General features: G+C 43.9%; 1 protein-coding gene across 1 annotated transcript; it reads right to left on the bottom strand.

The window, feature by feature from the left end:
- Nucleotides 1–1,424: 1,424 nt before the first annotated feature.
- On the bottom strand, nt 1,425–17,004 carry LOC310988154 (uncharacterized protein; the record flags this gene model as incomplete). Its single annotated transcript, XM_083974667.1, has 6 exons — nt 1,425–1,964; nt 3,874–4,038; nt 10,640–11,166; nt 15,099–15,177; nt 15,339–15,396; nt 16,871–17,004. 6 exons carry the CDS (start codon nt 17,002–17,004, stop codon nt 1,425–1,427), a joined length of 1,503 nt encoding a protein of 500 aa, XP_083830793.1.
- Between the last annotated feature and the right edge of the window lie 6,228 nt (nt 17,005–23,232).

Here is a 23,232-nt window from a genome sequence, read left to right as displayed (position 1 = left end):
GTCACTTCTGCGATATTTTTAACACAGATAACAGAGAGGAGAAGAGAAAGAAGAGAGAGAAGAGAAGAGAGAGTTTTCATTCATCGATGGAGCGATGACGAGACATGACACTTTGCTAATACACATCAGTTCAGCTGCACTATGGTGAAAAAACCCAGAGCAGCAGGTTCACAAGAGGAGGAGGAGGAGGGGATTGGGGCGATGGTGTGTTGAGTGGACTGTCTCCACGTTTCGATCAGTTCTCTTTAGTCTTGTTTCATCTGTACTGTCTGTGTGTGTGCATGTGTGTGTCTGTGTGTGTGTCTTTGTGTGTCGCACGGTGCAGCAGGAGGGAAAGTGAAGCCTCCTCTCTGCTGCACAGAGTCTCTGAGTCCCACCGAGCCACAGACGTCGTCCTCTCCATCTAACTGGCTTTGTGCTCTACACAGAAATAAAGCAACACACTGAAAGAAGGAACAAAAAAACAAAAAAAAGCAAAAACCAGAAACAAAAAACAAAAAAAACAACCAGCGACAATAGAAAAAGAAAAAACATTCATATAGAGGTACCACATGACAGTGCTTGATTTTTTTTTTCCTTTTGGTCACTTTTTTTTTTGTTTGTTTTTGTTTTTGTATTTTTTGAAGCATGCAACTCGTAGCAGGCAAAGTGCAGAAACAGGATCAACAAAGTAAAACACTTCATTTACAGACGGCAGTGGAGACAGTGTTCAGTCCATGTGAGATGAGACGAAAACGTGACGGAGGGACAGAAGGAAAGATCTGCTGAAGTTTCTCTTCTGCTAATGGAAACGGTCTAAAGTTAGCTGAAGCCTTTTATAGGAGGAGGAATGCGCAAAACGTGTGCAATTTTCTTTATAATACTCTCATAATTGTTTCTCTTGGTCCCTGAGCTTTCAAGTATTTTTGATTAGTAATTCGTTCCTTTATATCATTTAAATTCCGTCCTGAATCACATCTTGACCAACTACAGGGAAGGTCTGCTCACGACAGACTGTAAGTGCTACAGAAGACGCCTCTTCTCCCAAATAAAGATCCTGCTCGGACCAGATAAGTGACTATTTTTACCCGCTAGAATTGAGGAAGAATTTAGGCTTTTTACTTTATTGTGCTTTGCACATAAGTATCAGTAAAATAGAAGTGCTACTGTTACTGACAGATTGCTCTGCAATAGTCTTGTGCTCATTTATTATTCACTACCTTTGGATTCCTTATAAGGTTTATAGATTGGACTTTCTCTTCAGCCCAGGTCATAACAGGTCGGCGTTATCGCCCTCGGCCTCGCAGCCCGTGACGGGCAGGATGTTATGACTGGATGTAAACAGTATGTGTGGGTGAGCATGACAGGGGCTCGGCCGCCGCTCCGCGTGGCGTCGCTCGGCTCCTTGTGTTGGACCGGGGGGGGGGTCACAGTGCAGCCGCGCCTCAGAGCCCCGTCACGTACATCTCCATGCCGTCGTTGAAGGTGAATATGGTGGTGGTGCTGGAGGTGGCGGAGCCCTGCTTCAGGTCCCCGATGCTCTCGTACAGGTTCTCCCCCGGCAGCAGCAGCGCCTTGGCGGGCAGGTGCTGCAGCTTGGGCGTCTGCTGCGTGGGCGGCGGCGGCGGCGGCTGCTGCTGCTGCAAGGGCTGCTGGGTCTTCTTCCTGCGCGGCCGCAGCGTGGCGCACGTGTTGGGCGGCCGCTCGCGCTTCCAGGCGCCGCCGCCCTCCAGGTTCTCGTAGGACGGGTCGACCTCCTCCGTCCCGATGGACTCGTAGCAGTGGTCGTCCAGCGGCCCGCCCGCCGCCTTGCCCTCCAGCGGCGCCCAGGTCTGCGGCTTCACCACCACGCTGAAGCCCCCGTCCCGGTCGCGGTCCCGGTCGCCGCGACCCAAGGTCCGGAAGCCGGGGTTGGCGGGGGGCGAGCCCGGCACCGCCCGCTTCTTCTTCCCTGGTTTACACACCTTGGAGTACATCTCAGCCACCTGCAGCCGACGACACAATTCACTCATTAATATAATAATAATAATATGCTGACGACACATTAAATTTCATTTAACAAAAAGTAAAAACAATGAGTTGTGGTTTTGTTGTGCAAGTTCGCCACACAAAATCCACAGCTTGTTGTTTCTACACTTAGAGTTCGAGGACGTATCATGTGTTAAAATGTGAGATTAGCTGTCTTCATGCTAAGCTAAGCTAACTGGTTGCTGTTTGCACCTTTAATTGTTTTTAACCAGACAGACAAGAGAGTTATCCTGCGTCCAAAACAACTCGCAACTTGGAAAAAATGAGCTCCAGGATGTGAAAGATGAATTGAACGGCGTCAAACTCAGATATTCAGGTATCATCTCAGAGCTCCAATTTCAGCAACAAAAATGGCGGCCATCATGTTTCATGGTAATTGAATTGTAACAAATGGTGCGTTCCAGGCAAGCCGTAACTCGTACCAGTTTGATCTGGTACGAGTTCACAGGTAAAGTTACGGGTTAGACTGCCGTTCTAGTGCATTTTCACGGGTAACAGGAAAGAAAAACACGAGTTACGGGTTGCCTGGAACGCTACAAAGTCGTAAGTCGTGACTTGAAGTCGTGACCTACGGGTTCAAAAGCCTGCCTGGATTATTAAAGTTATTTGTTGTTTATCTGCTTCCAGAATAAGCCTAAATTGCTAGTTGCCAAACTTCTTTCAGGCATCCATGTTTTTTCTCCTCCTAGTTTACCTGTAGCGTGAACGGTATGATGCTGAAAAAATGTTTGATTTGACTTCTCAGTTGTTTCCGAGTCGTCTTGAACGCAACAGCAGAGCAAATGTGTCAATTTCCCAGAAAAAAAAACATCAAATTTGTGCTTTACCCTTTCCAGCTTGAAAAGTGCAGATTTGTGGTTTAGAGCTTTGTTGAAACTCACAACCAATATTTACAAATCTGAAGATACCAAAATTTCTCAGGATGAATTGCTGCAACATTTAAATAAAACTAAATGAAACCACTGATCCAGCAACATCCAAAATAAAAACACTGACTTGTATTTGATATATTTAACCCTCCTGTCGTCCTTCTGGGTCAAATTGACCCAATCTGTTCCCTTCCTCCATCCTTCCCTCTTTCCCTCCTTTCTCTCTTCCTTCTTTCCACAATCCTTTTCCCTTCCTTCGTTCCGTCCTTCCTTCCTCCCTTCTTTCCCTTCATCCATCCTTCTGCTTCCTTCTTTGACCTAATCTGTTCCCTCCCTCCATCTTCCTTTTACCCTTCCCTTTTCCTTCCTTCCTTCCTTCCTTCCCTTCGTCCTATACTTCTTCTTTCCTTTTTGACCCAATTGACCCAATCTGTTCCCTCCCTCCATCTATCTTTCCTTCATTTTTCCCTTCCTTCTTTCCCTTTGTCCATCCGTCCTTCCTTCCTTCCTTCCTTCCTTCCTTCCTTCCTTCCTTCCTTCCTTCCTTCATCCTTCCTTCATTGACCCAGGAGGGTTAATCTGACCTTATTTTTGAAAATAACATCAAAATTCAGACATAGTAAGTTATGATAAAGTGTAAAATTATAGTTCTTCTGAAACTGAAGAGTCAGAATAGAAGATTGAGTGTGTTATTTATTTTTATTGAAGTAGACATGATATTTTTTCATCTAAGTGGTTGAAATAGTCGGCGGATTCTCAGAATATCTTCAGCACAACTGAGCGTTTGACCTGTTTATTTTTCTCCTTCTTTAAAGATCACAAAATCTGATGCTCAGCGTTGCGACCTGACGAGAATGCACTGGTTAAAGAAATAAATAAAAACGGCAGAAAAATGGGGCTTATGATATTTTGCTGGTGTGAAGGGGAAAAAAGTGCTTTGTCTAGTATTAAAGCGGCTGGATAATAAATTTAAAGGGCGACACTGTGAACAACAGACAGAGGCCGAGGAGCGGTCGCTCACCGCGGCGGCAGACGGTTGTATATTCTCCACGGTGTGAGCGGTCGTCATCGGGCCCAAGGCTTTATTCTGCAGCAGGAGCAGCTCCTCGTCCTCGGGGGGCTTCCAGATGTACTGCTCGCCGTTGCCCATAAACATCACTTCCTGTCAACAGAACAACAGATTACATGTCAGAGGAGGCAGAGACGATCACGAGAATATAAAACCTGCATTTCTTTTTCTTCAAAATCAGCTCAGAGGAAAAAACAGATGAAGGACTTTTCATTGTGAGTCTGGACCGTCTTCATACATATGGAGATACATTTGTGTCTTTATTATTCAATCAAAAAAAGGTTGATTTAAACAAAAAATATATTTTCAATCAAAACAAACTTCACTTCAATAAAAAAAAACATTTCAATCAAAAAAAAAAGTGTTTGAATGCAAAAAAAATTGCTTTTGAACCCTTTTTTGATTGAAAAGGTTTTATTTATTTATTATTTGATTGGAAATATTAATTAATTAATTTTATTGAATAATAAAGACACAAATATCCTACCCATAATATGGCCGAAATACAAAAAAGATTACTTTAATCCAAACAAATATTTTCAATCAAATAATAACTCACCACAATAAAAAAAAAACTTTTTTAAATCTTTGATTTAAATGTTTGTTTGTTTTTGATTGAAGTGAAGTTTATTTTGATTGAAATTATCTTTTTTCTTTCTTTTGATTGAATAATAAAGACACTAATGTATCTCCATACAGACAGGATTGAATAGATTTTCCCTGGAAGGTGGATGGAGCCTGTGGCGTGAGAGAGAGAGAGAGACCATGTGCTCGTATTATTCTGGGGGAACTCGGTTTCAACATGTTGCGTCATCCGCGAGGAAAAGAAAAAAGAAAAGAGAGAAGGCGAGCAGCAGCAGCAGCAGCCCTGCAGCGGACCGTGTGCGTACACATGTAAGACTGTGAACCCGCCTGTGTTGACTGAACTCAGGTCACAGCTGAGAGCGCGACCTCGCTGACCTCACGCGGGGCAGCAAATGGTCTCCCACTGTCACCTGGAAGGAGAGCGGCGAGCCGGCAAGCCTCAAAGCCCCAAAGCCCCCGCCCGCTGCCCCCCGGTGAAGAGCAGACAGTCCACAGCCTCCACTCCTTCTGTTCTGCTGCGAACATATGGAGGAGCCGAGAGGTGCCGAGAACATCCTCGACAAAACAGACAAACACACAACTCACTTCAGAGACGCTCGTACAGAAGTGCCAACGCATCACAACGACGTGAAGAAACAAAAAACTGCAACAACGGCACAATCACAACTGTGCAGAACAACAGGAAGTCTGAGAAACAACAGTCTGCAGACTCTGTTCACTCTGTCACCTGGACCTCACCTGTGTGTTAAAGGTACATTGTGTAGGAATTACTCCCATCTAGTGTTGCGGTTGTAAATCGCAAGCAACTCAATCGTATTTTTCATGCTGCATTCACGTGAAATTGGGCAGATGGCAGACGGACGACAGCTGCTGCACGTAACAGCATAAACAAGCCTCTATGTAAACAAGTGGTCCGTCAGCACGAGGCAAAACAATACACGTGACAATATGTTGTCATGACTATCTGGTTTGTTACTGACGGCCGTCTGCCCGACTGCAGGTGAATGCAGCATCAGTGTAACGCTCCATTCCTCCTCACTGCGTTACCGCGGTGACTTTTCACAGACGCCACCTCCACCTGAGCCGACAGCTCCGGTGTCTCCGCTGAGTTTCCGTGGTTTCCTACCGTCACGCTGCCACTGAACGTAAAAACATGGCGACACCACATGGCAGCAGCACCGAGCTTACCCGCTCCATGGAGATATGAATGATATGAACGGCTCATTCAGAGCTGAAAGGAACACTTCAGTTTGTTGATGGGGGGATTACTGGTTAATGAAAAACAGACTTTTGAACCAAATAATCGATTTTCATGAATAGATAACAGGAGAAGTTACACAATGTCCCTTTAAAGAGGAATTATGTAAGATTTTTACCTTAACATTTTGGCAAATTCACCTATTGCCATAATCCCTATAGTCTTAGGGTGTATAGTTAATTACCTTTAATTGTTGGTGCATGTTGATTTTAGATCCACGGGGTGCGGTATTTCCGGGCTTTCCCTCATCAAACTCATCAAATACACAATCCAACAACTCCAAAACGCTCTGGTGGACAAGTTGTGACCTGCACATTCACCACGCTATGAGATAATAATGTAACTATTACGAGACAGAGTTGTTTTTGAGGCAAATGCGCAGCTGGAACTACATTCCTGACATGGCTGCTGGGGGGAGTGATTTCAAAAGCGGAAGTAGTTCCAAGTATTTGCTTCATGTGGCGTAATGTTACATAATTATATGTGAATATTTCATAGCGTGGCAAATGTATAGGTTAAAGTTATCAGATTATGACTTTTTGGACATTTAACTGCTCCCAAATTCAACAGATAACCCAATAAAATCACGATTGGCGGCGGAGTTGAAAGTTCTGCAGCCAGGGACACTGGAACACAATAGAGGGGTGTTCAGGGTCAAGTTTACTGTTGTGGAAATATGGATGCTGATTGCTGACGTTTCCTCCTGGAGATCCAAACAACACGCTGCTATAGAGCCCGTCACTAAAGCCTTAATTTGACGGCCTCCAAATAAATCCACCAATCAGAAGGTTCAAATCACCATCTAGTATGGCAAATGAGAATATTCACCGGCTGATCTAGTATGGTGTTTTATTGATCCACAGATAATCAGTGATAGATGAACTTGAGCCGCAGGAAACACCACAATAAACAGCCTGTGTCAACATTAACAAGAGAAGTGAAGAGGAAAAAGTAACTAATTACTTTCAGAAAGAGTTCAGAAACTCAGCGGAGCTGTCGGCTCGGCCTGTTAAAACTGTCACCACTGTGTAGTGTGAGGAAGGACGGAGGCACTGATGTTGCATTCAGGTGCAGTCAGGCAGACGGCCGTCGGCAAACCAAGCGGATGTCATTTTACTCCACGAGAGAAAGACGGTAAAACGTGGGTCAGGTAAACAATACAACATCACCATGACAACATATTGTCACGCCTGTATTGTTTTGCCTCGTGCTGGCGGACCACTTGTTTACATAGACGCTTGTTTATCCTGTTACATGCAGCGTCTGTTGTCTGTCTGACGTCTGCCCGATTTCACGTGAATGCAACATCAAGAATACGTTCAGATATGCAACCGCACCGCTAGATGGGGGGAATTCCTACATATTATACCTTTAACAAGAGAATTGAAGAGGAAAAAGTAACACAAATGTTACTTCCCAAAGTAACTAATTACTTTTATGAAGCAGTAATTTTCAGTAACTTGTCCAGGACTGGTCATCGAACAAAGGAGCTGTACAGCACAGCTGGTGGCTCAAATAAATAAACTCTCAGACTCTGCTTTTTAAAAAACCGAAACAAAACCATCCGCATGACACCAGAGCACAAGACATCAGCTCAGTCTCCTGCTGCAGGCAGAACCTCAGCAGAACCTCTGGAGAACCTCTGGAGAACCATCGTTCCTCAGTTCCTCAGATTCAACCAGACACTGAGTTGCTGCTGTTGCAGAGTAAAAAACCTGCAGCTTTTCTCTGATGTGAGGAGGTTTTTTTTCACCTCTTCAACACAGTATGTGATATTTTTTATTCAGGTCACATTCGTTTCCAACCGTCAGACTCGAACCATGTGGCTGCAAAATCCCCAGTTCCAGTTTTTTTTTTTTTCTTTTTAGAGGAGCTGGGAGGAGGATTGTGTTACCTTTAGACAAACCAGGCTAATCCTCTCTGCTTCACGTCTTTATGTTAAACTAATCTAGCTTCGTATTTATCATACAGACGTCAGAGTGGTGTCGACCTCCTCAGTGAGACGCCGTTAAAAGTCCTACGTCGTCTTCTGTGGTGATAAAACAGGTTTTCAAGTGTGTGGAAGTATCAAAGCTTCAGTCCACAGAGAAATGACACAGAAACTGAGTCTTAAAACCGGGCGTCAGGACTTCCTGTGACTTTGTAACGTAACAACAAAGCAGTCACCAAGCTCCGCCCACCACCTCACCTGGACTGACCATCCAACACTTTGGAGGATTTAGTTTCTCTTTTATTCAGTTTTATTCTGAAATCTGCTCCATTTTTTATTAAAGGCATAGTTCAACATTTTTGGTAAATTGGCCCATTGCCATAATCCCTATAGTCATAGCAGTAGGTTTGTTACCTTTAATTGTCGGTGCAAGCTATTTTTAGAACGGCGGAGCAGAGCCGCGAGCTGCTCAGAGCTACGCTACGGAGGCTCATGGGATTTCTTGGTTTCCCTCATCAAACTCATCAAATACACAATCCAACAATTCCACAACGCTCTGGTGGACAAGTTGTGACCTGCACATTCACCACGCTATGAGATAATAACACAACGTTACCAGACAGAGTTGTTTTAGAGGTAAATACAGAGACTGCTTGATGAAAAACTGCCACTGAAGGCAACGCGCATCAGCGGTTTTGCATGAATTTCCCTCTAAAACAACTCTGTCTGGTATCGTTCTGTTATTATCTCATAGCGTGGTGAATGTGCAGGTCACAACTTGTCCACCAGAGCGTTTTGGAGTTGTTGGATTGTGTATTTGATGAGTTTGATGAGGGAAACCAAGAAATCCCATTAGCCTCCGTGAACAGTATCCCTTTAGGAGACACATTATCCCAGTCCTGTTCAGAGCTGCTGGTTTCAGTGCCTGTCCCTTTAAATGCAAATTAACTACTGCTCACCCCGCCCCTTCTACTGGTACCAGGTAGGGGTGGTATTATGCAAATTTTAAAACTAATGACATCATTGTCAGACAACTGAGAGAACAGCTCGTAAAACCACATGGATTTCAACCTCAGGAGCCTGAAAATTATAGATTTTTTTTGTCAATTCTCACATTTTGGGGGCCGGAAGGCAAAACAAACACCCAAATATATGGTAAATATATGTTAAAGAGCCTTCAAAAAGTGATATTTCCATTGTATGTCCCCTTTAAATCACTCAAGACAAACAGTCAGCCAATCAGAAGAGAGGCTCAGAGTCTATGTTCTGATTGGCTGACACCGACCTGTTGTTACTAGCTCCAGAGAGACGCTGGAAAACTGCACTTAAAGAGGAACTAAACCCCCAAACCACTTTTTTTCTGCTGAAAACAAATGTATTTGGGTATAAGGTAGTGTTGTCAGTTGATTCTGGTCCAACTTTTGACATTTTAGTCAAAATATTTCAACTTGGTGTATTTTGTAGTAAAAATGCAGTGTGACTGCCCTCTATGGGTTGAAACACGGCTATTACAATCGAATTTTTCTATTGGCTGAGATGGAGGCAGATGACGTTTTGGAGGCAGCTTTCGTCACCGGCCACCAGCTCCCCGACCAATCAGCACCGGCTGCTGCCTGCCGCTAACGGTTGCTAGGCACTCTAGCTGCTCTGCTGCGGCTAACGGCTGCTAACAGCTGCCTGAACGGGAATCGTTAGTGCGGCCGCCGCCGGCGCTAACGAGCCGTTAACGAGCTAACGAGCCGGCGGATCAGCTGTAGATGCTGTGTCAGGGCTCCTAGTAGTGTCCACGCTACTAGTGCTGTTAGAGTCGCTCGTTAGCGCTAGCAGAAGTGTCGATGTGTGTTTATTACTTTTTTTTCTCTTTTGTGTGATTTCGCGGGTGTGAATGGGGCGCAGGGGAGGGGGAGGGGGGATCGGAGAGTGCTCCTGAGTCCCGCCCATAATCAAGGCATTTTTTGAATTTCAAGCTTAGAGCACGTCATCCAAAACTGAGGGGTTTAGTTCCCCTTTAAAATCACAAATATATCTTCATACAGGTCAAAACAGTAAGACGTGTCACATATGTGAGTTTTAACCCTCCTGTCGTCCTTCATCTGTTCCCTTCTTCCATCCTTCCTTCTTTCCTTCCTTTTTCCCTTCCTTCTTTCCCTTCTTCCTTCCTTCTTCTTCCTTCCTTGAATGAATCTGCTCTCTCCCTCCATTTTTATTTCCTTCTCTTTTCCCTTCCTTCTTTCCACAATCCTTTTTGCCTCCCTCCCTTCTTCCTTCCTTCCCTTCGTCCTTACTTCTTCCTTCCTTTTTGACCCAATCTGTTCCCTCCCTCCATCTATCTTTCCTTCCTTTTTCCCTTCCTTCTTTCCTCCCATCGTTCCCCTTGTCCTTCCTGCCTTTCTTCCTTCCTTCTTTCCCTTTGTCCTTCCTTCCTTTCATCTATCTCTTCGTCCTTCCATCCTTCCTTCCTTCCTTTCGTCCTTCCTTTCTTGACACAGGAGGACAACAGGAGGGTTAGCATCTCAATCATCAAATTGTTCGTGAAACATTAAAGCAGAAGTAAGTGGAATGTTTGTGTTAATATAAGTCTTAAATAGTTCTATCTTCCGACAGCAATCACTTCTATAGAGTGTTTGGTCTGAAACACGGGTCTGTCAGTCACTCTGCTCTGCTGTGAGCCGAGGAGAAAACTTTCCTTGTATCCTACAACCTTTATCCAATGAGGAGAGAGAACGGCATAAAGGGGCGGTCCTCTCTGTGTGTGCAGCCAAGGGATGCGCGTGAATGTGGTGACGTAGGGACGAGGGCGGGGACTGCTAACTCCATCGGCTGACAGGAAGTTAGCCAAAACCACCGGATTGCTTACTTCTGCTTTAAAATTACTTTGGAAACAAAACATTTAAAAAAAAAAAAAAAAAATTTCCACCAACCTTTGGAAATGACGGGACGCTGAAGGCCTCCACGTTTCTCCGGGGCAGCTTTGTGCTGTGGGGGTGCGGCGGAGGGGGGGCGGGGTGCGACGGCGGGGCGTGTCGTGGCGGCGGCGCCGGCGGCTCGCCCATGTCCGTTCCGCTGTCCCTCTTCTGCGGCGCCTTGTCGGCCTTCCTCAGCTTCCGGACGCAGGCGTACTCGGCCGCCTCCTGGGGCGCGTGCGGCGGGGACAGGACCTGCTGGGCCTCGGGGTCCGGCAGCCCCCCTCCCTCCACGTCGCCGTCCGGGTCCGGGGGCGCCGGCGTGTTGGCGGGCACGGCCGGAGGCGCCGGGGTGTCCGTCTGCCCCGCCCTGCCTACCATGGCGTAGAGGGCATCGTCAGTACGTGTGGTGGAGGAGCGTCGGCCCACTTCAGAGTAAGTGTGCTCCCCGTCCTCTCCAGTCCCTGAGGGGATCTGGGGAAGCTGCCTGCCTTGAGAACGAAGGTCAGAGTTAGACCGGCGGCTCCGCGGCGCCACGCTGGCTCCTCCAGCGCACATACTTACAAAAAAAAAACACCCGTTTCGCTCCTCTCAGGCACAAAAGTCCACGCATACACGGGTGCTTTTGAAAACAGAGATATTGTAACTCCTCCGTTTTCAAAAAAAAAAAAAAAACCCAGGTAGCCCTTTAATTTACAGGCCGTTAATTGCGTAACAATGTCAAGAAATAGCTTAGAAATAACAATTAATTGCGTAGTGATGTCTGTTATAATAAGTAATGGTATGTACTACTGTCTAGAGCTAGATTTACTGCTGTAACATGTTATGTCAAAATGTCATAAGTAAAAGAAAATGTTATGTCAAAATGTAAAAAGGAAAAGAAAAGATTATGATGAAGATTTTATTCTGTGGGTAATGGGGGCGGGACTAGATAAGCTTTTGCTTCTCCCGCTTTTCCCTTTCGGCCATGTGTACTGTATTATTTGAACTAAGATGTGATTTAATTGACATGCCCAAAGTAAACAAATAATAATACTACTAATAATAATGTTTTTCATAAATACAAAAGATTACACATGCTTTTCACAGAAAGGCCAGAATTTTTCTCCACCAATGCAATTGACCGATACTTCTGGGCTATTTCTCCACAATCAATCGTTATTTCTTTCTTGGCTATATTTCTTGACATTACTATGAAATTGACCGTTATTTCTAGGCTATTTCTAGATATTATGACACAATTAACGGTGTCTAGAAATAGCCTAGAAATAACGGTCAATTTCATAGTAATGTCGAGAAATATACTGTAGCCAAGAAACAACAATTGATTGTGTAGAAATAGCCCAGAAATAACAGTCAATTGCAGAAGACTTGGTGGAGAAAAATTCTGGCCTTTTCCAAAAAATTCAAATCAGGAAATGTGTAGTCATTTGCCTTTATGAAAAACATGACATTACTATTACTATTCGTTATTTCTAGGCTATTTCTAGACATTACTATGCAGTTAATTGTTACTTTTTGGCATTATGACGTAATTAACGGCCTGTAAATTAAAGGGTTTACCAAAAAATCACATCCACACCAGCACGTTCTTTGTTTTTTTTCAGTATTTTTTGGACTGCTCTGCCCAGTGAGCTAAATGACGCTCCCACACCAACATGTTTAAAAAAAAATCTCTGTCCACATGTTAACGCAAAATCGCGATTAAAAACGCTGTGCACTGCTGCCACACCAGCAGGTTACGATATAAATTTAACTTTTAAAAAAACGCATTGACAGAGCATAGAAGTACAAAGCGAACTCCCGGTCTGATCTTTGTTTAGGCTACTACCGGTTTCTGCTTCTCTTTCTGTTCAGACGTTGCATCTTTTGCACGCACAAATCCATTAAAAAATCAACACTGTAGCAGCACGCGTTCGGTACAACATGCACGCAACATACATCACATGTCATGTGATAAGAATCAACCAATCAGCTCCATGTTCCTGCTTCTCCAGCAGGTCTCTCCCCGGTCCAGGCCCCTGTGCAACCAACAAATCAGTTTTCCTTCTCCACACGTAAACGCCTCTTTGAGGACTAAAAATGGCGTTCACGTGCAGACAATACACCTCAAACGCATAGGAAAGTACCCGGTTTTGGACATTTTCGTTTCACGATTGGTCTCAGCCTGAACAGATCTGCCACCGTCTGAGAACATGAATCCACGTCTCAGTGGTGGTGAGAATAAAGCCTGGTTTATGCTTCTGCGTCAAGTGGACGGCGTACAGTAGGCTACCCATCTGCAGGGAAGATGGTGGACAAGGGCGCCGCCATAGATCCAATCCATACCGGAAGTTGGTCTTCTTATTCGCCACTCCTAGTCCATACCGGAAATCTAATCTATTGAAGTTTGCAACCAAACTGAAGTTTTCAATCCACCATCAAACGATAATTTAAAAAAGTATATTAAACCAAGTGGATTACGGAGATTAAAACTGAATAAGTATAAAAGAAGACAGGAGGACATTTGTCTTCCCCGTGTGTTAAGTGGCCAGATTTAAAACACTTGAACAATCATTCACACGACTTTACAGTATGTAAAACTGAGGAGTTAGTAATAATTGGAAAAAAAAAAAAAATCACCATGTTACAAAGTTAAAGGGATAGTTCAACATTTTGGTAAATTGGCCCATTGCCATAATCCCTATAGTCATAGCAGTAGGTTTGTTACCTTTAATTGTCGGTGCAAACGGAGGCTCATGGGATTTCTTGGTTTCCCTCATCAAACTCATCAAATACACAATCCAACAACTCCACAACGCTCTGGTGGACAAGTTGTGACCTGCACATTCACCACGCTATGAGATAGTAACACAACGTTACCAGACAGAGTTGTTTTAGAGGTAAATACAGAGTCTGCTTGATGAAAAACTCTCCCTGAACGCAACGCGCATCAGCGGTTTTGCATAAATTTACCTGTATTAAGATACACCTTCCGGTATGGATTGGACCTACGGCAGTGCCGGTGTCTCCCATCTTCCCTGCAGGCGGGTCCCCTACACCTCCAAAAAATGAACTACACGTCAAAGTGACGCAGACCGCAAGGACTGTGATTGGTCAGCTCTGCCTACTGGTATGGCGGTGAATTGCACAACAATAACACAGACCGCCAGCGCTCATGTGGGTAAACAAACAACCTCTTTTTCTACGAACTGGTGAGTTGCACAACAACACGTTCCCTCGACGCAGAAATTCGAAAGGTGCGTAGTTATGGCGTAGAGTTGACGCAGAAGCATAGACCAGGCTTAAATCTGGAGCTGACAGTAGATTTTTTTCTTTTTTTTTGAGAACATGCAAACATCCCAAAACTGGCTTCAGTCCACACGCTGCAGTGGAAGCAGGACAAGTATGAAGCAGGACATATGCTTATGTTTCTTCAAGCTCCTCTCAGGCTACTGTCACTGTGCCCACAAGCACAGATCCCTGTTGACTGTCACTGATGGAGCTCCAGGATTTGTCTTGGCTCCCAGATTTTCTGTCTTTAAGAGAGAAATCACAAAGTGAACAGTCCGACAGAAAAAATAGGCTGAGCTGTGAACGTCGTGTGAATCTAATGTGAATAAAAATGTCTCCTTTTAAACAAACGCCCTTGATATTTAACCATAAAGGCGTCTTATTGTGGTCACATTAGATGCTGATGATCATCATCATCATCATCATCAGTTGGTTGGTGATGTTGCGTTTGTGGTTTTAATGAGTGCGGACGACTCTAAATCCACTGTTTATTAGTTAGATAATTGTACCAATTGGTTAACCCTTTAATTTACAGGCCGTTAATTATGTGATAATGTCAAAAACAGCCAATAAGTAGCAATTAATTGCGTAGTAAATGGTCAATTTCATAGTAATGTCGTGCTTTTCGTCTTCTGCAATTGAACAATATTTTCTGGGCTATTTCTACACAATCAATGGCTATATTTCTTAACATTACTATGAAATTGACCATTATTTCTACACTATTTCTAGACATTATGATGCAATTTATTGTTATTTCTTGGCTATTTCTTGACATTATCACTTAATTAACGGCCTGTAAATTAAAGGGCTACCGATAATTGTTCCATTTATGTGTTTACTTGATGAGACACTGATGTGCTGTAAAAAAATAAATAAAGAAAAATTAAATTGACTGTGGGGTGGAAACCTTGCATCTCCGCTGCTCCTAATTTTTAATGCTTCAATCTGAATAAGGATGAAGAATTACATGTTCTCTATGTGGACGGGGAACAAAGACAAACAAACAAAACACAGATTTTCAAAATGTCCCCTACAGTGATGCAATTTTCTTTTTCTTTTTCTTTTTTTTGCTTTGTCATGCAGCTAAAACAAGAGCAGGCTGTTTAGGAGATACGAGGTTTTCCCACCCCTCTGTGTGCACAGAGAAGAAGACATCGTCGTCGTCGTCAGGGTTCGTTCTGTATGTGAAGGATTCACTCACTTTTGCCGTTGCAGTTGATCTTGTTCATCTCGGTGTCTGATTTACTGATGGACCGCAGCTTCGACTGCCTGAGTATTCCCTGGCAACACACACACATATACGCACAGACACACACACACAGGTGGTTACACACTAATTAAGACTGAAGAGCTGTCCTCTCCTCTGAATGATATTGTTCCCCGGTGAATTGAGTTGCTTCCTCTGCTGCAACACAAACACAACTGTCTGTCTGATACCTACCATGTCCATGAGCCGGTGTTTTCCACCTTCGCTGGGGACATTGTGTGTCTTCCCCTTCCTGTGGTAAACACAACCGCACACTGTCACACAGATTGGCACTTACTACACTGATGCACAACTCTGTCTGTGTGTTCGAGTGTGTGTGTGTTCGAGTGTGTGTGTGTGTGTGTGCGTGCAGAGTCGCTGTCTGAGTCACTGTCCATGTTTGTCTGAGTCACCTTATGACTGTGCACATGGGAGAGAGTAACTATGTACATTTATTCAAATAATGTTTTGAGCAGCTTGTACTTTGAGTATTTCTACTCTTCTTTATTTCTGTGGTGTGTTTATTTAAAGGGATAGTTCAACACTTTGGCAAATTGGCTCATTGCCATAATCCCTATAGTCATAGCAGTAGGTTCGTAGCTACGGAGGATAATGGGATTTCTTGGTTTCCCTCATCAAACTCATCAAATACACAATCCAACAACTCCAAAACGCTCTGGTGGACAAGTTGTGACCTGCACATTCACCACGCTATGAGATAATAACACAACGTTACCAGACAGAGTTGTTTTAGAGGTAAATTCATGACGTGCGTTGCCTTCAGGGACAGTTTTCATCAAGCAGTCTCTGCATTTCCCTCTAAAACATCTCTGTCTGGTAACGTTGTGTTATTATCTCATAGCGTGGTGAATGTGCAGGTCACAACTTGTCCACCAGAGCGTTGTGGAGTTGTTGGATTGTGTATTTGATGAGTTTGATGAGGGAAACCAAGAAATCCCATGAGCCTCCGTAGCGTAGCTCTGAGCAGCTCACGGCTCTGCTCCACCGTTCTAAAAACAGCTTGCACCGACAATTAAATGTAACGAACCTACTGCTATGACTATAGGGATTATGGCAATAGGCCAATTTGTCAAAATGTTGAACTATCCCTTTAACTTTACAGATTGTAGAAGATTAAACCACGTTTTGTGTGTTTTTGAGTCGTTGGCACTGTTTGAACCCGAGATGCTTCAACAGAGGAGTTTATAATAATTTCTTCAGTGTTTCACAATAAAAGTAAAGATCAGGAAAATGTCCCAAAAAAAACATAACTTTGTTTTTCCTTCTTTCCTCCCACATGAATCATCTCATGACCCCTCAGATGTATCTTGTGACCGTCTGATGGAGGATTAATAAAGTTATAAATAACAAAATACCAGTCACGAGGGACATTTTAGAACAAGTACTTTTACTTTAGAAACTTTAAGTACATGTTACTGATAAAACTTTTGTTTTTTTTTAATGAAGGAGGTCAGCTTGTTTTTGTGTTGGTACTTTAGAGAAGGCTCTCAGTGTCTCTCCTGCTGCTGCTGTGTGCATGTAAATGCTGGTAAATTGACCTGCAAATGCAAATGTACATGTGTGTATCTGCATATGTGTGTGTGTGTGTGTGTGTGTGTGTGTGTGTGTGTGTGTGTGTGTGTGTGTGTGTGTGTGTGTGTGTGTGTGTGTGTGTGTGTGTGTGTGTGTGTGTGTGTGTGTGTGTTAATACGTGCGCTCTCTCTTACCTCTGGCAGCCCACACAGAGCACCACGATGAGGATCGTAACAACAAAGGCTGAGGCAGCAGCGATAGCACCCAGCAGCAGGACCTTGCCGTAGGGAGGAGCCGTGAAGTTCAGCCCGTCCTGCATGGAGGCCATGTGGGAGCGCTGGCGCTCACTTTGCTCTCACACACTCACACTCACACCCTTACACTCATGCACGCATGGAAGTGCCACAGTCTCACTGGGATCTGCAGAGAGAGAGAGAGAGAGAGAGAGTGGTGCTTAATTACAAAAAAATGATCTGACCTTTACAAAACATTAAGTAGGTTAACAAAGCAGTGGAACCAGAAGTAAAATGTTCACGGTTCAAGCGACAGAAGAGAAGCGGCGGCTTAAACGGAGGAGACGTGAGGATTCCTGTCCAGCTCTGAAGCAGCAGCAGCAGCAGCCAGATGAACAGACATCGACCCTCAGGCTTCAGCCGCTGCTGCTGCTGCTGCTGCTGCTGCTGCTGCTGCTGCTGCTGCTGCTGCTGCTGCTTCACCTTGTTGGAGGGATTACTGAGCTTTGTGTGTCACACTTACACACATATCAACAGGATACCTGCTCACAACCGAAGCCTCCAGGCACTAACGTCCACGCAACCACAGATGAATGTGAGCCGAACAACAAACCTGCACTAAAAAATACATGAACGGAGAATCTGCCTCTGTGCATATGGACCGAAAACAAAAAACAGTTCCAACAGGAGCACACGCACATATTGAGGAGGCTCAGTGAGTCAGAGCGGAGCTGAACACGCCAGCAGGCAGAGCGACCTGAAACTGTGACGGAGACCAAGTGTGAACGATCAGACACAAACATCTTCTCTGCTACTTGGCAGACGCGTTTCACATGATGTGCCAGTGTAATATGTTTCAAAATGAGCAATAAAAACACAGAGATGTAAGAAGGAGAGCAAACAAACAAACGAGCCTGTTCTCATCATCATCATCATCATCACCATCTGTCCCACTGTGACAGCGCGTGTTCATGTGTTTGTTTGTCGCTCGACCTCCTCAACAACACAAGACACAACATCTGACAGGTTTGAGGATCTGTCTATAACCTCACAACATCTGTCCAGATGTCTGTCTGTCTGGTTATAACCTCTATAACCTTTTTCTTTTTTTTCCATCCAGACTGGAGTTAATCTTCACATTGCTTCCACAGTTTGTCTGTAGTCTGGTGAACAACCTGTCTGGAGCCAACATGTGAGTCTGAGGCAGCTGAAACCATTTAGCTCTGTGATGTTAGCGAGGCTTAATAAGGGCTCAAGCAAACCAAGCATGAACGGCCGGTACGCTCTTCTTCACTCATCCCTCTTCATCCTCCTCACTAAAAACCATCTGTCCAGGACCTGGAGTTTTGTCCTGATGATGACGCTTTAATAAAAAATAGACTCACCAAGATTCATAATTGAAGTGATCCGGATGATTTCAATTTGAATATTGATAATGATATTAAAGCGCTCATGTAGGTTTCTATCTGTTTTCACTATAATTAGTTTCATTTCATTTTGATAGTGAGTCACACCTCTAGTCTAGTAAACTAACGGGGCTTTCATCCTCCAAATGCAGGACTGCACGACAAAGTAGAAAACTTCTTTGCAGAACTTTTGAGCGTGCCATAGAAGCCACTGATGATGGGATGTGAACTCTGTCAACGTGGGAATCAAACCCACAACCTTAAAGCTCCAGTTGGTAAATTGATGAAAGTGAAAGTAAACTCTACACGGTATGGTTTTGCCTTTCCCTCATCAAACTCATCAAATACACAATCCAACAACTCCAAAACGCTCTGGTGGACAAGTTGTGACCTGTACATTCACCACACTATGAAATAATCATGTATGATTATGTAATATTATGACACAAAAAGCAAATACTTGGAACTACTTGCGCTTTTGAAATCACTCCGCCCAGCAGTGTCAGTGTCTGAAAAGTAGTTCTGGCTGCATTTACCTCTAAAACAACTCTGTCTCGTAACGTTCTGTTATTATCTCATAGCGTGGTGAATGTGCAGGTCACAACTTGTCCACCAGAGCGTTTTGGAGTTGTTGGATTGTGTATTTGATGAGTTTGATGAGAGAAACCAAGAAATCCCATGAGCCTCCGTAGCGTAGCTCTGAGCAGCTCACGGCTCTGCTCCACCGTTCTAAAAATAGCTTGCACCGACAATTAAAGGTAACAAACCTACTGCTATGGCTATAGAGATTATGGCAATGGGCCAATTTACCAAACTGTTGAACTATCCCTTTAACATCAGGAGCCACACTTTGTACAGACAGAGCTAATCTGACAGAAACACGATGTGACCGTCTCTCTCTCTCTCTCTCTCTCTCTGAACACTGACATGTAGGAGCTGTCAGCCCGTCTGTCAGAGGAGTCGCTGATCAATGCATCGATTGAATTGAGCTTTGTGCCATTATTAGTAGCCTAAATATTATCAGGACTGGAAGTGTCATGTCAGATAAAAGTCCGGTGGACCTGAGGGGTAGTGGTGCAGACTTTGGTTTGAGAGGTGTGGGACTGAATCCTAGTGTGGGCATCAAAACAAGAAGTGTGTGGGCCTTCGTATCCGGTCCCCGAGAGGAACAAATGTCACATCATGAACGAGTTAATTATTTCTGTGATTAAAACTGGGATTTTTGTGTTTTCTTTTCTTTTTCAGAATAAGGTTCAGATGTAAAACTCTGACCCGCTGCTGGGATCGACCTCTGACGACCATGAATGCACAACAAACGTCATCAGTAGCGGTCAGTGCCATCCTACAGTCTGCTTCACAATAAAAGTCTTCACTCTGCTGAAATCTTTAAAAGCAGCTGAAGAACAAAATCCAGGTAGAAGGATAAAAAAAAAAAACATGAACACACTAAGATGAACATGCATCAGCGACATTACCACAGCTCTGTTATAACTGTAAAACAGCTGGATTATCATTAATATGATGCAATTATTGATGCTTTATCAATATGTTTCCTGCTCTCTCCTTCTCATCTCAGCATCTCAGTGCTCCCTCCTCTCTGTAAAACAACTCACAGCCCATAATATTATACACAGAAATTTTATTTCTTAGCCACAGTATTTATCTGATTTTCTATCAAACCGGACACTAAATCCTATAAAGGATGGAAGCTGATCAAGGAGTTTTACAAACTTCCAGTAGATCCATCCTGATTACAACACAATAATCTATCAATAAATCCTAACTTCCGATATCGGCTCTGACGTGTTCACTCGACTCGTTTGAAGAGCAAACATGAGAAACATGATTCACACTAGTGACGCGGTTTTAATGCCACTAATTCCTCCACATCACATGCATGCTTTTCTACTATACTGATCAATCTGGAGCAGCATTATGGGATGTATTGTATGGGATTTAAAGAACCATATGCACCTATGAAGCAAAGATAATTTAATTCGCAGTTGCAACAGTGTCAGTGTGTAATTATATCTGTGCTGATTTGACAACAGAGCAGAGGAGTGGAGATGGGAGAGAGAGTAATGAGCGAGAAGAAAGGGGAAAGGTGTAGGTGTGGAGGAAATAAAGGGAGAGAGAGAGAAGAGAGAAGAGAGAGAGGAGGGGAGGAAGACGTGCGTAGGAGTCTCGTGGCAGGTGTTTGAAGACGCAGAAAGCAGATGATGATGAGAAGAGGCTGTCACATTCCCCTGCAAGGTTTCCCATGCATGCAGGCCTTTCTCTTTCCTCTTTCTTTCTCTCTTTCTTCCCTGTGTCACAGAGTGTGTCCATACCTCCCCACCCATCCCTCTCTCCCTCTCTCTCTCTCTCTCTTCATCCCTCCATCCCACTGCCTCCGCCCGCGGTGCTCAGCCTCATGACGCCTCAGCAGCACTGCAGTGTAATCTCTGGCCCCGGAGCTGCTTCGTCTGAGCCAAACGATTGGACGTACGTAGAGCTCAGAGCAACAGAAAGAAAGAAAGAAAGAAAGAAACGGCCCCTCCACACCAGCTGCTGTAGCTACTGCTACTCCCTCTCCTCCTCCCTCCCTCCCTCCTTCTGCCTGTGGCTCGTCACAAACTAACCACTCGAATACCTGCAGGTGCAGATGTGCCAGGTGTTGCAGCAGGAAACTCACACCAATCAGGACGGAGGAGGAGGAGGAGGAGGTGGTGAAGAAACTCAATCAATCACACTGCGAAAACTCAAAATCTTTCCAAGAATATTTGTCTTATTTCTTGTCAAAATGTCTCATTTCTAGTCAAAACTAATCTCTTTCCACTTAAAACAAGACTCGTCACCTAAAAATGTACTTGTTTTTAGGCCATTTTCACTTGTTTCAACCAAATTTCCACTTGAAATAAGTAGAAAAATCTGCCAGTGAAAGGAAATGTTTTGTCCTTGTAATAAGAAAGAAAAACTTGCTCCACTATCAGATTTTTCTACTTATTTCAAGTGAAAATATGCTTGAAAGAAGTAAAAACTGTCTAGAAACAAGCTACTTTTTTGTGTGATGAGTCTTATTTTAGGTATAATGAGATTTGTTTTGACAAAAAAATATATTTTGACTAGAAATTAGACAAATATTCTTGGTAAGATACTGAGTTTTTGCACTTTGGGGATCAATATGTAACAAATCATCCACTGAATGAAGCCGAGAAGATGTGACGTGACTGGAGAAAGCTCCAGAGTATAGTACAGTAAGTGGACCATTGAGTTCTTTTGTCCTTTTTGTAAATTATTATTATCGTTTCTTTTCCTGTGTCAGTGGATAGAGCTGCAGTCAATGAGTCTATTCCTATCAATCAATTGATCTTGATCAATCAATCAGCTGTTTGGTCAATTAAGCACCAGAGACCAAGTTCAAAATCATATCGTTTCCTAAAGCACCACACAAAATCATCATGATAGAAACAGAGAAAACACTGAATTTACTGACGATGTAACAAATTAATAATCAAACAGCTGGTGATTGCTTCCCTTTTTGTCTATTGATCGATTAATTGACGAGAGTTCCTGCAGAAACGTTGGACGCAGGTGAACGATGGGAGTTCAGATCGGTTGTGGAGCTGCAGCGAGCCAATGAACCGGTCAATCGATCTATCAAACTGTGATGTGTTTCTCTGTGAATCTGTGATGGAGACAGTTTTAACTTTAACTTTAACTTTTCTCTTCGGTTTTATTGACGATATTGATCTGCAGCGTCAGAGGAGCGACAGCTGATCACCTGTTGACTTTCATCTTCAGACATGCAGCCGATCACAATAAGATCCTCATAAATCCGATCTTATAACCAACATGTGGCCAAAATATACATTTATATGATTATATATAAGTACAAAAACCATCATAATTATAAAATATATAATAAATATAAAATGTTCTGCTGGTGACACACGATGCAGCACATTGATCCTCATGAATCGACACCAGTGGTCGACGGCTTTAGACTATTTATTTTCTAGGAACGCGTCCTCCATTTACATGTGTGTTCATTATTAATAACAGTGGAGCTCTGAGTCACACACACACACACACACACACACACACACACACACACACACACACACACACACACACACACACACACACACACACACACACACACACACAGGCCCAGCCAGCAGCAGCAGCAGTGGCCTCTCCTCTCTGCCAATCTGCTCAGGTTTTTTGATAAAACCACCTGGGAGTTCATGTGGAGCAAAAAAAAAAAAAAAAAACTCACCCTCTGTGTGACACAAATAACAGCTATGTGTGTGTGTGTGTGTGTGTGTGTGTGTGTGTTGGAGAGAGCGAGGGAGAGAGAGAGTGAGGGAGAGAGAGGAGGGGGGGCTGCTATTGTGTGAGAATGTGAATTAGGTCAAATGTTTGCTTGCAACAACGATTAACCATGGCCCTGTGAGGAAGAAAGCTGGAGCCGGAGTGGAAGAGGAGACTCGGTCTTTATCTGTGCGACGCCGCTGCCACACACAAACACACACACACACAAACAGACACACACTCACAACAACAGGCTGACACGATTCATCCACAGCAAATGAAATAATAATTACAATTTCAGTGTGTGATCACATGATGCACGTCCCTTTTATTCCCCTCCACCACCACCCTCTCTCCCTCTCCTCCTCCTCTCCCTCCTCCCTCCAGCAGCTGTGACAAAGTGAGGGGAGCTTAGAGAGAGAGAGAGAGAGGTGGAGGTGATGGAGATAAAACACAGAAATCAGCCTTTATATGCACGAGGAGCTCATGACGGCAGCCACACACTCTGTCACACACACACACAGGAGTGCAGATCTGATGTCCGGATTGGGGCCGTATGCAGCTCATAACATGCCACCATATATCACAACTTGGTAGAGGCTCGCCATATCATTCAAAAAG

Source organism: Trachurus trachurus (assembly GCF_905171665.1).
Source record: "Trachurus trachurus genome assembly, chromosome: 7".
NCBI lineage: Eukaryota > Metazoa > Chordata > Actinopteri > Carangiformes > Carangidae > Trachurus > Trachurus trachurus.
Note: the sequence above shows the minus strand (reverse complement) of the source record. Positions and strands in the feature narration are given on the sequence as shown.